The 14,829-nt window shown below is 40.3% G+C and overlaps 1 protein-coding gene across 6 annotated transcripts in view; it reads right to left on the bottom strand.

The window, feature by feature from the left end:
- Positions 1–14,825, bottom strand: part of MSH3 (mutS homolog 3) — a 225,327-nt gene extending 210,502 nt beyond the window's left edge. For 3 of the 6 annotated variants that reach the window (XM_055386149.2, XM_055386150.2, XM_063706646.1), the window contains exons 1-4: positions 14,616–14,825; positions 13,070–13,190; positions 4,229–4,449; positions 288–500 (exon numbers count right to left, since the gene is read on the bottom strand). In XM_055386149.2, coding sequence (XP_055242124.2) covers positions 288–500; positions 4,229–4,449; positions 13,070–13,190; positions 14,616–14,825 — 765 coding nt within the window. Of the gene's footprint in view, positions 1–287; positions 501–4,228; positions 4,450–13,069; positions 13,191–14,344; positions 14,474–14,611 lie in introns of those variants that run through there. The other 3 variants (XM_055386152.2, XM_063706645.1, XM_055386151.2) reach the window with 3 other exon arrangements.
- Positions 14,826–14,829: the final 4 nt, after the last annotated feature.

Genomic DNA, 14,829 nt, shown 5'->3' with positions numbered 1-14,829 from the left:
TCACTAATTGACTCATCCAATAAACTTTGGATGGATAAAAAGTACTGGCCTAGTACCACGGAGAATAAGCGCTAACATTCCAATAGAGACCCCTCACTTTTTCCCACCAAGTCTGGTTCCCACCAAGTTTCTTGTGTTTTTAGTTTTTACTTTACATAACAGTATTTTTTAAAAGGTGATTGATCAAATCAGCTTTTATATAAGGTCAGAAAATGAAACAAAAATACTGAAAAATATCTAAGGCTAGACAAGAAAAACATAAAATAGTGCCTGAAAAGACGACTTACCTCTGCATCTTCCCCAAAGAATCTATACTTATATCCACATTCCACACACAAAACTGCATCTTTGTGCTGCTGCTTCATTTCTATGTATTGTAATTCTAGCGGCGTATAGATGCTTTTGGACCGTTTGTTAGCTGATTTGGAAGAAGTTTTCTGTAAATTTTCATGACTTGTATTTGATGATCCAAACTGACTGAGATCAAAAAGTGTTGTGTCCTGGCAACCAAAAGACGTATAAAGTTTTAAAAATATTAACCACAATAATAAGTTCCCAGAGACGGAAAATGCAAATCTGGCAAAAAGCTAACACTTAGTGAATCTAGATGAAAAGTTTATAGAAGCACATTGTAGCATTCAGGCAAACTATCCATAGGTTACAAATATTTTCAAAGTAGAAGGTTAAAAAAAATTATGAACCAAGTAAGCTATCATAGAATTTTTATGCAAATTTTGAAAGTCTAAATATCTTAATGTTTTACATACTTGTTTTAAATTTGATTTCATTAAATCTATTATTATTAACATTTATTTTCTTTTTATTATTTATTCTCAGGTGTGTAATGCACAAAAGGCCAATGGGGACAAATCTGGCTCTCTCTCAGGAGTAGGGCAAAACCACTTTGAGCAAAGCATGCCAACAGATAAAGCTGCACTTAATGTTTTATACTTCCAAGCACACTGTAAAAGACAGCACATTCTATAAATTCTTATAGAAAGAAAGAACCATGATTCTCTTGGTAAAGAAACATGAGAAAGAGCTGTTAAAAAATATACAGCACAAGGCCACATTTTCAACATTAGTACTCCTACTATTCTTACCTTTCTGTGAGGAACCATAATTAATTCCAATTCACAGCTTAGGGAAAATTCCTCGCTTATTAGACTTAATTTAGAAAAATGTAAATGAGACAAATTTATAGTTGGCTAAATCCAACTTCTAATTAATTGCCACTCTGTCACTGCCAACTTCTAAAAATTTACCCAGCTCCCCCTACAATCAAAAATATGGCCTAAAAATCTAGTGACCAAAAAGAAGAGGGGAGAGTGAGAGAGAAGCAAAATGGCCCAGGAACGGGAACCCCACTCCAAAAGAAAACCCAGAAACATGTACACTTTGTAGTTCCCAAATGTTTAAAACAGTTCAGCTTCACCGGGACATCAGGTAAAGATACTAACTTTTCAAAAAAAACTCAATTTATTTGAACAGTGCAGTCCAGCAAACCTCCAAAGATCAGCAATAAGAAGACGGTGAGGCATGGAGAGGTTGGCAAGAGAAATCCAGGTCATTATGATGGCAATGGCAGCCCATCTGGAGCAGCCACTGCCGTAACGCCAGCTGCAGTAGGAGAGGCGCAGCCAGGGCTGCATGCTCCACAGAACCGATAGGAGCCAGAAACGGGTGGAAGAAGCCTCGCCCCCTTCTGAGTTGGCAGGGTGAGAGCCTCACATTCCCCGGGCACAGCTGTGGCTGCCCAGTTGTGGCTGCAAACCTGGGCATCCCTGTGCTCTTGGGGGCTGGGAGCAGGCAGGAGCCCCGCCCTCCTGGAATCTCCAAGCTTCTGGGCGCCACTGTGTTCCCTGGTGCCAGCCGTGGAAGCTGTTTGTGGTACTCCTGGTCCAGCCCTCACTCACGCTGGCACCTGGAGCTGCCCACCTGCCGAAGCCAGCATGCCTGGCAGTGCACAGGGGCCAGACCCCATGGTCACCTGCTCACACACCCCTCACCCTCACCACTCCACTCCTGGCTCACCCTTGGCAGCTGCGAGATTCAGGCCAAAAGCAAAAGCCAAGCACAGCCTGCCAGGCCGAGTGGGAGGAATGAGCCCAGCAGGCCCAAGTAAAAACTCGGGCAAAGGCACCACCAGCCACAGAGGTTTACAGCTGGCGAAGCAACACCCCAAGGATTGCATAACAATTTTCCTGTACCTGAGAATGCATTTGCTTTTAATTTTGATGAGTTTCCTATTTTGTTTCCATGACTTTTATGTCATGGAATATAGTATGTATTCTATATTAAATGCAGGTATATACTATGTAGTATAAAAGTTAATCAACACAGAAAATATATTTCTTAAATTGTAAAAACTTATTCTTACTTCATACTTTATTCTTTTAGGAAATGAGATAAGCTTCCAGGAAAAAAAAGTTTTATCCTTATGGGATGCTAACAATTAAATCAATCTAAATACCTGAATATTAAGCAACTTTTTTTTAACTTTCATTTTAAGTTCAGGGGTACATGTGCAGGTCTGTTATATAGGTAAACTTGTGTCATGAGGGTTTGTTGTACATATTAATACCTGGGTAACAAAATAAGCAACTTTAAAAAAAATGATTTGGATAGAAATACTCATCAGATACATTACATTCTATTTCATATTCCCAGAGACAGTATGCTGAACTCAATTTAACCTTGTCTGGACAATTCAGAGTGATCAGAATATATTTCAAAACCTATTGAGAGTTATGGCATTGCTGACCCCACCCTAATGGTCCTGGACCATGGGGCATTTATGTTCACTCAGTAGCTTTTTGCCATTCATCCACGTCTATCCATGCCATCAAACAGCTTATCACTTGTAATAATGGCACTGCTTCTACGTGCCCCCTATATCTACTTACTTCTAATTTCCTGTGATGTGGACATGCCAAGTTGGTCATTCTATGTATAAAGCAATAATGTATATGCTCTTCTGAGACCTTGGAGTAAATGCTCCTATCAATAAAGTGAGCTTTAATGGATAAACTTTATGACTTCTATGCTTAATAACCACTATACTTAGGTGAACTGCTTCTAAGTATTAAAAGAGACTAAAAACAAAAACACCTTTTTTTTTCTTGATGATCTAAGATAAGTCAATCAATATTAGCCTGGCTGAGGGAGGAGTTCATGGATCTGGACTTTGTGGGAAAGGTGTGAAATCTCAAAAATCATAGGCAAAATTTTGTTGGCTTGAGAATTTTTCTGAAGAAAAAGGCCAACAGCTTTCATTAGAATTTCAATGACTCATATATATACATACACACATACATATACATACATAGAACCATTTCTCTAATTCAATGGTTGTCAATCACAGCTACAGATTAAAATGACTGCTTTTCCTTTAGTCTCACCTCATCTGCAGGCTAAGGTGGGAGGATTGCTTGAGCCCAGAAGTTTGAGACTACAGCGAACTATAATCGCACAACTGTACTCTAGCCTGGACAACAGAGCAAGACTCCATCAATAAAAATAAAATACAAAATAAAATGTAAACTTTTAAAAAATATCCATGCCCATTTCTCAGTGAAAACCAATTAGATAAGATTCTGAGGGAAGGTTCTTAATGGCAATTTTTGTTTTAAGTTCTCCAGGTGATTCCAATGTAAAGCTAAGGTTGTGAACCAATCACTATTCTGAATTACAGATTTCAATGATGGAGCATGAGTTAAATTCCCTGATTCTGCAATGATGAAAACCATTAAAAGTCTCAAAACAAATAGTGGATAAAGTAAAAAGCCCATGTTCATTTGGCTTACATTTGAATTTACTTTCTATCGATCAAGCTTTCAACTGAAACCTCAAAATATCTAAGTTGCCCATCATGATTTTCCACGGTAATCATGGAAACTCTAAGGAGGACTGTAAGAAACTGTGCTTGTATTAATTCTCAATAAAGAATCCCTCCAAGTCAAGGGCTCCTGATCCAGGCAATACCTCAGAATTACCTGGAAGGCTTTTGTTTTGTTCCCATACAAACCAATTAATCCCTCCCAAAACATAGTAAATCGAATCTCCAGGGATGTAAAAAAACTAAACTAAAACACAAAACCTCCCTCAGATGATTCAGAAGATCATCCAAGTTTAGGAACTATTGCCATGAATGACCTCAGAGAACCTGATAGTACTTCAGAACCCACTATTCTAGGTAACTGGATACTCATCTATAGCAGTTACATACCTTTTGATTAATTTGACATTTCGAATCTTCAGAAGAAACTGCATTCTTTGCATGTAGAAGACTGATATCATCAAAATCAGTACATTTTGGTAGAACTGCAAATCTCTCCTGCAGAGATTCTGTCTGGACTCTATTTTGAGGAAGGGTAGAATCGCAGCAGAATTCTTTCAATTTTTCCAGAGACTTTGAAACATTCCTGGTCCTCAGACATTTCTTTGGCTCTTAGGTAGCAAATAAGAAGAAAACAGAACAGTAGTAATTTTGGTCTCATTATGTCAATTCATAACCAGCATAGAATTTTTTAAAGAGGTAGATTCCCAATAAAGCAATGAACCTAACAATAATGTGATTTTTTTAAAAAAAAGAAAGAAACACTGGGTTCAGGGTAAAGATGGCATATTAAACACAGATGCAATTTCACTCATTCCTGAAACCTCATTACTATAGTAGAGGTTTTTTTTCTTTTTTGTTTTTGTTTTTTTTTTTTTGAAGACATAAGCCCATAAGGACAGAGAGGAGAGGTAACAACTGCAAATGAGATATCTAAAGCTAGAAAGGAAAACAAATGAACAGTAACCAATTCAGCACACCTGAGAGCTAAATACTAAGTAATTAGGAAAACCAAGAGCCAACTCTAATTACAACACAAAATGCTCAAAAGACTCAGGAATTAGAGTACCAGTAGCTCTGGAAAGGAATAAAGGGAGGTTCTAAAATAAAGAGGATTGGTTCAAAGCAATTTGTTCCCTAAACCCCTACCATACTCCAAACTCAAAGACAACTGTCCTTCCTCCACATCAGCAGCCAACTGGAGATTTCTTCCCTGGAAAGGCAAAACAAGCACAGTTGATGGAGTACTGTACCTAACCCAGAAGGATGATAGGAACACAGACACAATGTATGCTGAGATCCACGGCCTCTCCAGAACCCAGGAAGCCAGAGCACTCCTACTCCCCTCCAGGCAGAAGCTGGGAGGACTCTTGACTGGGAAATCTTACTAGCTCAAGCGGAAAGACTTGATATTGACATCAGGGGTTTACCAAGAAAACCAAATCACCATACTCAGAAACACCATCACTTTGCCCATGATATGCTTTCTGCATGTCAAAATTGTATTCATTCTTCAAGACCCATCTCAAATCTACCTTTCCCATAAAACCTTCTGCTAATTTTCACAGCTTAAAATCATCTTTTCTTTCTCTGTGTTCCTCTAACAAGATCACATCTCCCTGTGGCACTCATCACAGTCTGCCAATTGGCAGTTTTTCGTAAACAAGCAATCCATAAAAGAAGGGAAACTATCATTTTCTGTATCCCTACCACGTACTAGAACACAGTATTTCACCGTTTAGAGCACTACTATTAGGTTGGTGCTATTAAATGTAAAGGAACTGGGACTGCACACATTTATCACCTCTTACCTTCCCTATTAAAGCAAAAACACTCTGAAGGCAAGAGTTGTGTTTTGTTCATTTCTAAAAGTTTAAAATTGCTCCCAAGCTGCTTGCTAGGGCCCACTCCCACCCTGTGGAGTGTACTTTTTGTTTCCAATAAATCTCTGCTTTTGTTGCTTCAAAAAAAAATAGTTTAAAATTTTCCCTATTTATATTTAAACCTCTTCACAGGCTTTCATTAGATCTCCTGTGAATTTTCTAGCCACAAAAATTTAAATTTGACTCTTTTCTCAAATGTATATTCACCTTGTTTACTATTACTCTCTTTTTTGAAATGTATATTTGTATCGCTCTTCAAAAATATACAATAAGTGTGTATGTTATACAAAGATTTTCCCTCCTATAGACATAAAAAAAAACTCTGCCTGGAATGAAAGTGGGATGAAGATCTTGGAGTTGTATTTGTTGGAAAAAAAAAAAGTATTGTGAAAGTTGATTATATAAATCGGGTCATTCTTGTCATACTCAATTGAAACGGAGTAGAGAGGCCAGGGGAAAAAGCACTGAGAGCACGTATCATTGCTCCAAAAATGTAATTCTCTGCAAGCCTAGCTGCTAAAACTGCCTACTGTAACCTGAAACCAATTTTACCTGATAGCTGCTAAAACAACCTGCTGTGACGCTAAGGCTAGTTTTACCCATTGCAGTCATTCACTAATCAGAGCTTGCCAGTTACCCCAAATTTTCCGAGTACCAATGAACCTTCGTTCAAAACAATACATTTTCTTTTTCCAACCTTGACCTCCCAGGCTCAAGAGATCCTCCCACCTCAGCCTCCTGAGTAGCTGGAACTACAGGCAAGTGCCACCATGGCCAACTAATTTTTTTTTAATTTTTTGTATAGACAGGGTCTCCCTATGTTGCCTAGGCTGGTCTCTGACTCCTGAGCTCAAATAATCTTCCTGCTTTGGCCTCTCAAAGCGTTAGGAATACAGATGTGAGCCACTGCTCCTGGCTTATTTCTCCTTTTTAATAAAACCTCCAATTTTCTCTTTGTCCTTCAAACATACCAAAGACCACCTGGTCTGTGTGTATGTCCCAAATTGCAATTCTTGCTTCCCAAATAAAATTTTTTTTTTTTTTTTTTGAGACAGAGTCTCACTCTGTCACCCAGGCTGGAGTGCAATGGCGTGATCTCGGCTCACTGCAACCTCTGCCTCCTGGATTCAAGTAATTCTCCTACTTCAGCCTCCTGAATAGCTGGGATTACAGGTGTGTGCCACCATAGCTGGCTAATTTTTGTATTTTTAGTAGAGACGGGGTTTCATCATGTTGGCCAGGCTGGTCTCGAACTCCTGAACTCAGGTGATCCGCCTGCCTCCGCCTCCCAAAGTGCTGTGATTAAAGGCGTGAGCCACTGTGCCCCGCCCCAAATAAAATGTTTTAGAGATTTGTCTCTATATTTTATTTGACTTTGACAGTATTTAAAACCGAAGTGTTAAAAACAGAGATGAAATAATCAGGGACTCTTATGGCTGGCAGATGCTACTGGATGAATAATAAATACTTAGTCACTGCCTAAAACTTACTACAGGTGTTGACAGTCTTGCATCATTTAATGATGGGGATATGTTACGAAGAATGTGTCATTAGGTGATTTCATCATTGTGTGCACATCAGAGAGTGTACTTACACAAACCTAGATGATGGTATAGCCTCCTACACACCTAGGCTATATGGTATAGTTTATTGCTCCCGGGTTATAAACCTGTATAGCATGTTACTGTACTGAATACTAGAGACAACTGTAACACAATGGTAAGTATCTGTGTATCTAAACATATTTAAACATAGAAATGGTACAGTAAAAATACCTATTATAATCTTATGAGATTAATGTTGTATAGGTGGTCCCTCACTGACTGTCATTAGGTAGCATATGACTGTGTTTACATTCTTAATGTTACTAATGTCTACTGTCTCTGTATTGTGGAAATACGATATATAATGGTGTGCTACTGCTACTATGCATCCCTTTCTAACTCTGAAAAGGTCAAGCCGTAGAATGTGACTAAAGTTGCTCTACAGTAAGGGCTATTATTCTCTACCGAAGTTTAAAAACAATCCTTAAAAAGACCAAAGTGATCCAAAGGAATTTAATTGCTTGCCAGAACAGAGTCCAACACTCTAAAGAAATACACACTCCAGCAGGAGACAACACAGATTCAACATATCCATGATCCAAATAATTAGTTACTAGACATGCAAAAAACAGGAAAAATTTGTCAAGGGATGCAGCCCCAGAAATGACAGAGATGATGCAATTAGCATATAAGAACAAGAAAACACCATTTATAAATATGCTCCATATAATTAAGAATGTAAAGGAAAACATGAGCAAAAAGAGGAGCAAAAGGATTTTTTTTTAGCTTTACTGAGATATAATTCATATAGAGAACTGGAAAATATTTTAAAAGAACAAAATGGAACTTCTGGAAATGAAACATACAATATGGGAAACGAACATTTTATTAAGTGAGATTTACAGCAGATTAGACATAGCAGAAAAAAAGACCACTGAACTTGAAAACAGAGCAGTAGAATCTATCCAAAATGAAGTACAAAGAGAAATAAGCCTGGAAAACAAATGAAAAGAGCCTCAATGACTTAACAGATAACATCAAGTAGTTAACATCCCTGCAATAAACTCTCAGAAGAAGACACAAGAGACAGGAAGACAGAAAAAATGTGAAACAATAACAACCAAAAAAGTTTCCCACATTTAATAAGACCTATAAACCCACAGACTTGAGAAGCTTTAAATGAGCTCTAAACAGGATAAAAATAAACGAGGAAATAAAAATTAAAAACCAGACAAAGGCAGCTGGGCACGGTGGCTCATGCCTGTAATCCCAGCACTTTGGGAGGCCGAGGCGGGTAGAGCACGAGGTCAGGAGTTCGAGACCAACCTGGCCAACATGGTGAAACCCCATCTCTACTAAAAATAAAAAATTAACCAGGCGTGGTGGCGAGTGCCTGTAATCCCAGCTACTCCAGAGGCTGAGGCAGGAGAATTGCTTAAACTTGGCGGGGCAGAGGTTGCAGTCAGCTGAGATTGTGCCACTGCACTCCAGCCTGTGCTAGAGAGCACAGGCTGTTTCGGGTGTGGGGGAAAGAGACAAGGTCCACCAAAATCAAATATGTGTTCCTGCAGATTATATCGGGCAGAAAGAAAACCAAACAAGAAAATCAGTGATTAAGAGAAAATCTTAAAAGCAACCAGAGAAAAAGACAACCCTCTATAATTAAAAATAAAAAACCTTTGATGTCTTATATGCTAAACGCTAAGAATCTCCGAAGAAATAGTGACTCTTTTCTTCTAAATATGACTTTTCCAGTATACAGTTACCTTGTTTACCATGACTTCCTTTATGCTAAAAATATATTTTTGAATCTTTTCCAATGTGATATAGTTTGACTGTGCCCCGACCCAAATATCAACTTGAATTTTATCTCCCAGAATTCCCAGGTGTTGTGGGAGGGACCCAGTGAGAGGTAACCCAGTGGGAGGACCCAGTGGGAGGAATCATGGGAGCCAGTCTTTCCCGTGCTATTCCCATGATAGTGAATAAGTCTCATGAAATCTGATGGGTTTATCAGGGGTTTCCACCTTTCCTTCTTCCTCATTTTCTCTTGCCACCGCCATGTAAGAAGTGCCTTTCAACAAACCTGCACGTTCTACACATGTATCCCAGAACTTAAATTAAGAAAAAAAAAAAAAAAGAAGTGCCTTTCACCTCCCACCATGTTTCTGAGGCCTCCCCAGCCATGTGGAACTGTAAGTCCAATTAAACCTCTTTTTCTTCCCAGTCTCTGGTATGTCTTTATCAGCAGTGTGAAAATGGACTATGCATCTGTTACTTTATTATTATTCCCTCGGTTTTCAAAATACATACTTAACTGGCTTTTCCAATGTATCTAAGTTTGCTTGTGAGTATAAAAGTTTCCTTCCCCCGTGGATCCCAGGTATAAAAAATAACTTGTTAATTGAAGAGTTAAGAACTGAGGTGGATATATACAATGGAATACTACCTGGAAATAAAAAGGAATGAATGCATTATAGAGTAGCCAAAATGATAGAGACAGAAAGCTGAATGGTAGGCGCCAGGGGCTGGGGGAAGGCGGTTACAGTGAGTCAGTGTTTGATGGGTACAGAGTTACAGGATTGCAAGATAAAATGAGTTCTGGAGATGGATGGTGGTGGTGGGTGCATAACAATATAAATGTACTAAATACCCCTGGGCTGTATACTTAAAAATGTCTAGGGTGATAAATTTTATGTTATGTATATTTTACCACAATAAAGAAAATGAATATTTTTAGAAAAGGGAATGAAGTACTGATACATGCTACAACACGGATGAGCCTCAGAAACATTACAGTAAGTGCAAGAAACCAGACACCAAAGGCCACATATTGTATGATTCCATTTATATGAAATGTTCAGAATAGGCAAATCTATACACAGAAAGTAGATTAGTGGTTACCTAGGGCTGGGGAGTGCTGGGGCAGAACAGGAGGTGGCTGTTAATGGGCACAGGGTTTCTTTTGGGGTGATGAAAATGTTCTAAAACTGACTTTGATGATGGTTGCACAACTCTGGGAATATCCTAAAAGCCACCGAATTGTGCATGCTAAATGGGTGAATCATACTGTATAACTGTATCTTTTTTTTTTTTTTGAGACAGAATCTCACTCTGTCACCCAGCTTGGAGTGCAGTGGCACGATCTCGGCTCACTACAACCTCCACCTTCCAGATTCAAGCGATTCTCCCCCCTCAGCCTCCTGAGTAGCTGGGACCACTGGCGCCCGCCACCACATCCGGCTAATTTTTGTATTTTTAGTAGAGACAGGGTTTCACCATGTTGGCCAGGCTGGTCTCGAACTCCTGACCTCAGGTGATACACCTGCCTTGGCCTCCCAAAGTGCTGGGATTACAGGCGTGAGCCACCGTGCCTGGCCCCAAGAACTATATCTTAATAATTCTGTTATTAGAAAAAAACAAAAACAAAAAACTTGCCAGGTATGATGGCTCAGGAGCACAGTCCCAGCTACTGAAGGGCTGAGGCAGGAGGATGGCTTGGGACCAGGAATTCAAGACCAATCTGGTCAACACAGCAAAACCCTGTCTCTAAAAAATATATATATATTTTTAATTAGCCAGGCATGGTGGCATGCACCTGTGGTCCTTGCTACTTAGGAAGCTAAGGCAGGAGGATGGCTTGAGCCCAGGAGTTTGAGGCTACATGAGCAATGATCCTGCCACTACACTCCAGCCTGGATGACAGAGTAAGACCTGTCTCTAAAAAATAAAATAAACTGAAGTGGAACAGTCACCCAGCTTCTGACTAGTGAGTGATCCTCCCCCTTCTTCCTTAGTGCCATTTTTAACAAGTGGCAAAGGTCCTATTTTAAAATATGCCAAGTGTGTTGTCTTATTTCAACAACATTCCATCTCAACTGTCCCCATGTGGTCTTAGTTAAGTTACTTAACTGTGATAATCATCAATTCTCTTCATCTATCACCCACTTCTTCCTCTATAAAAAGAGAACAACAGGCTGGGTACAGTGGCTCATGCCTGTAATCCCAGCACTTTGGGAGGCCAAGGCGGGCAGATCACTTGAGGCCAGGAGTTCGAGACCAGCCTAGCCAACATGGCAAAACTCTGACTCTACTAAAAATACAAAAATTAGCCAGGTGTGGTGGCACGCACCTGTAATCCCAGCTATTCGGGAGGCTGAGGCAGGAGAATTGCTTGAACCCAGGAGGTTACAGTGAGCTGAGATTGAACCCAGGAGGTTACAGTGAGCTGAGATTGCACAAGTGCACTCCAGCCTGGGTGACAGAGCGAGAGACCCTATCTCAAAAAAAAAAAAAAGAGGGCAAAAAGCATTCTTAGGAAAAATAAATGAGCTACAAAAAGCCTCTAGAATAAAAATCATAGGTGCTCATTCAGTGCTTGTAGACCTAAAAAATGGGTCTATGCAGAATAATCAAGCAATGAAAGGTAGGCTGCCCCAGAACTGTAACATTAACATGTGGCAAATTCTCTCAAGTCACGCCTCCTTGCATGCCCCCTCCAGAAAGGTGAAGTTTTAGATTTACTTTTCTCCTTAGCCACACATCTCCATTCCTGTAGTTATTTCATACTAACACTTTCATGTTGACCCTAAAATTCAAATTTTACCTTTTATGGAAGGATTAATATTTTACATATATCTCCACTGGACAGATACCTCTATCTGAATTGGGACTTTTTTTTTTCTCATTGTCTTTACCTAATTTCCTGAGGATAATGAATAAAGATGGATTTCCTGTCTTCCCTTATCACAAATTCTCTGACACCATAAAACTAGAGAAAAATCTGCTCAACTGTCTATATGCAACACCACCTCTAGAAATCCAGGAACTCAGGCACTCAGGCAGGCTGGGTTTTTATTTATTTTTTTTGCTGTTGTTTGTTTGTTTTTTGTTTTGAGACAGAGTCTCGCTTTGTTGCCCAGCGTGGAGTGCAGTGGCACAATCTTGGCTCACTGCAACCTCCGCCTCCTGGGCTCAAGTGATTCTCCTGCCTCAACCTCCCAAGTAGCTGGGATTACAGGCAACCACCAGCACGCCCAACTAATTTTTGTATTTTTAGTGGAGATGGGATTTCACCATGTTGGCCAGGCTGGTCTTAAACTCCTGACCTCAGGTGATCCACCTGCCTTGGCCTCCCAAAGTGCTGAGATTACAGGTGTGAGCCCCCGCGCCCAGCCTAGGCATACTGTTTTTATTCAATGCCTTTTACATACACAAAGAGCAGCTCTAAGCAAAAAAAAGGGGGGAGAGTAGATCTGCAGGTCCTGATACTGAAAATTGTTCAAAATTTTCTATTAAGTAGAAAAAGATAGTAGCAAATTAGTATAGAATATCATATAATCTGTAAAATATATTTAAACTAATTTTTGAGCTTATGACTGTGCACATATACACATGTATAAATTTTTAAAATCTGGAAGTATACACAGAACACCAATAGCAGTGGGCCTCACTCAAAGGGAGGGATTATGGGGTCTATCACTGCCTACCTTCCACATTTCTGTACTGTTTGAAATTTCTGTAGCAAGAATGTTTTAATTTTATAACCAGGACAAAAATAGCTAGAAGGAATAAAGGAGAAAGTTGGGAGAACTACAGCTAAATTGCAGAATTCTAGCTCTACCATCCCCTTAACCTCCTATACACATCACCATCACCTATAGGAGGCCACTCTGCTCAGGAACAAAAGGGACCTTTCTCCACAAACAAAAAAGACACAATTCTAATAGGCTCTTCTGCTCTCTGGAGAATTCCAGAATACCAGAGCCATGACTGAGGAGAAAAAAGAATCCCCCACAACTCACCAGAGTTGCCAGACATTCCCAGATCACTTCCTCCTTCCTTTTGTTGGACTTTCTTTACTTTCTTTTTAACAGGCCCATCATTTTCCAATGGTCTCTTCTTTCTTCTGTCAATTTCTGTAGTCTATATCGGGAAGGTTAGAAAATGATGTGTTATCTCTATTCTGAGAAGGCCTGACGTATGTGAAGCAATTTAAACCTTACAACTGAATGACAAGGTTCCTTGCCATCCACTCTTCAAAGAATCCTCTACACTTTTAGCTCTGGAAAACCCTATGGGTGAACTGTTTTTAACACCATAAAAGACAAGGTAGAGTCTGATAGTCAGGAGCCTCAGCAACTCAAGCCGTGTTTAGAATTAATTGAAACCAAGGCTGCTACCTGTCTTGACTCAATCAGCCTTCAGCTTTCTCTAATTATAAAACTTGAATCACCCTACTTACATATGCTAAATAAAATACCTCTAAGAAATAAACAGTTATGTAGCAAAGGCACAGAGGGGAAAAGATAGGTAATAAAAGAACAGTATCATTTTTGACATGTTCATTGCAATTTAAGTGTTTCCTGTTTAAACGGTTTATGTTCATCACTAAAGATGTGACAAGATTATGAACTTTTTCTTGGCAGAAAACTTGCCAAAAGCATACATAAGTCCTTCACCAACTACTCTTTAAATGGTGGGTGCAAAATTTTGGTGAATTCATGAAAATGTAGGTCGTCCTCAAAAAAAAACAGAAGAGGAGTAATCATTTTAAGGGAGAAATATATACGAAGGGAACAAGATTTTGAAGCACCCAAGCTGTCACCTACATTAAAACACGGTAGGTGGCTAAAAACCAGTCTTCAATGCCCTTCCACAGCCTCAGTCTGAAAAATACTGTGCAGGTGACCCAAGTGAGGGGTCACCCTTGGGCTTTTCCTGTGGCAGTATCTCTGGTTTAAAAACAAACAAACGTACTTATTGCGTTGAAGGATGGCAACAGGAAGGACTCCATGATTAGTCACATCTATACCATCCTAAGAAACTTTATCCACCCAAATTGTATTTCAGACTTTATAATCTAAACTACAAAAAGTGTTCACTGGGGAACTGCACAATATGACTGCTTTTAACCGTAGTGATTTCAAATATTGAGCCACGCTGTTGTAGTCTTAAAAACTGGAGACCTAAGGGCAGCTTTCTTCTAGTCACCCAATCCAGCATTTTTTTAAAAAATCAGTAAAACTCTTCGACCACCAAGGAAAAAAAAAAAAAAGGATGGAGGTTAAAAGACGCACCCCTTACCCACAAGCCCCCTCATCAGAATGCGAGTCAGGAGACCTGAGTTCCTGTCTCAGGCCTGCGTAACCTTTGCCTATCTCCTCAAACGGAAGTACTAAAACCTCAGCGCTTCACCCAGTTTGTAGCCCCGGCTGGGCTCTTCCCACCTTCCCCTTCTTCAGCCCGCCCCTTCCTCCTCCAGCCCTATCATGGGACCCTCCGCCCGCCTTACCCACAAGCCCCGCCCCCCAGCCCCGATGGCCCTGCCCCGTCCCAGACAGAACCTACTACGTGTGGCGGCAGCTGGGGCGGGAAGGCGGGCGCTGGGGGCGCTGCGGCCGCTGCAGCGCCAGGGTCAACCTGGTCCGCTGCACCTGTGGAGGAGGAAGTGGATTTCAGGCTTCCCGTAGACTGGAAGAATCGGCTCAAAACCGCTTGCCTCGCAGGGGCTGAGCTGGAGGCAGCGAGGCCGCCCGACGCAGGCTTCCGGCGAGACATGGCA

This window comes from Gorilla gorilla, chromosome 4 (assembly GCF_029281585.2).
Source record: "Gorilla gorilla gorilla isolate KB3781 chromosome 4, NHGRI_mGorGor1-v2.1_pri, whole genome shotgun sequence".
In the NCBI taxonomy this organism is placed as follows: Eukaryota; Metazoa; Chordata; class Mammalia; order Primates; family Hominidae; genus Gorilla; species Gorilla gorilla.
Note: the sequence above shows the minus strand (reverse complement) of the source record. Positions and strands in the feature narration are given on the sequence as shown.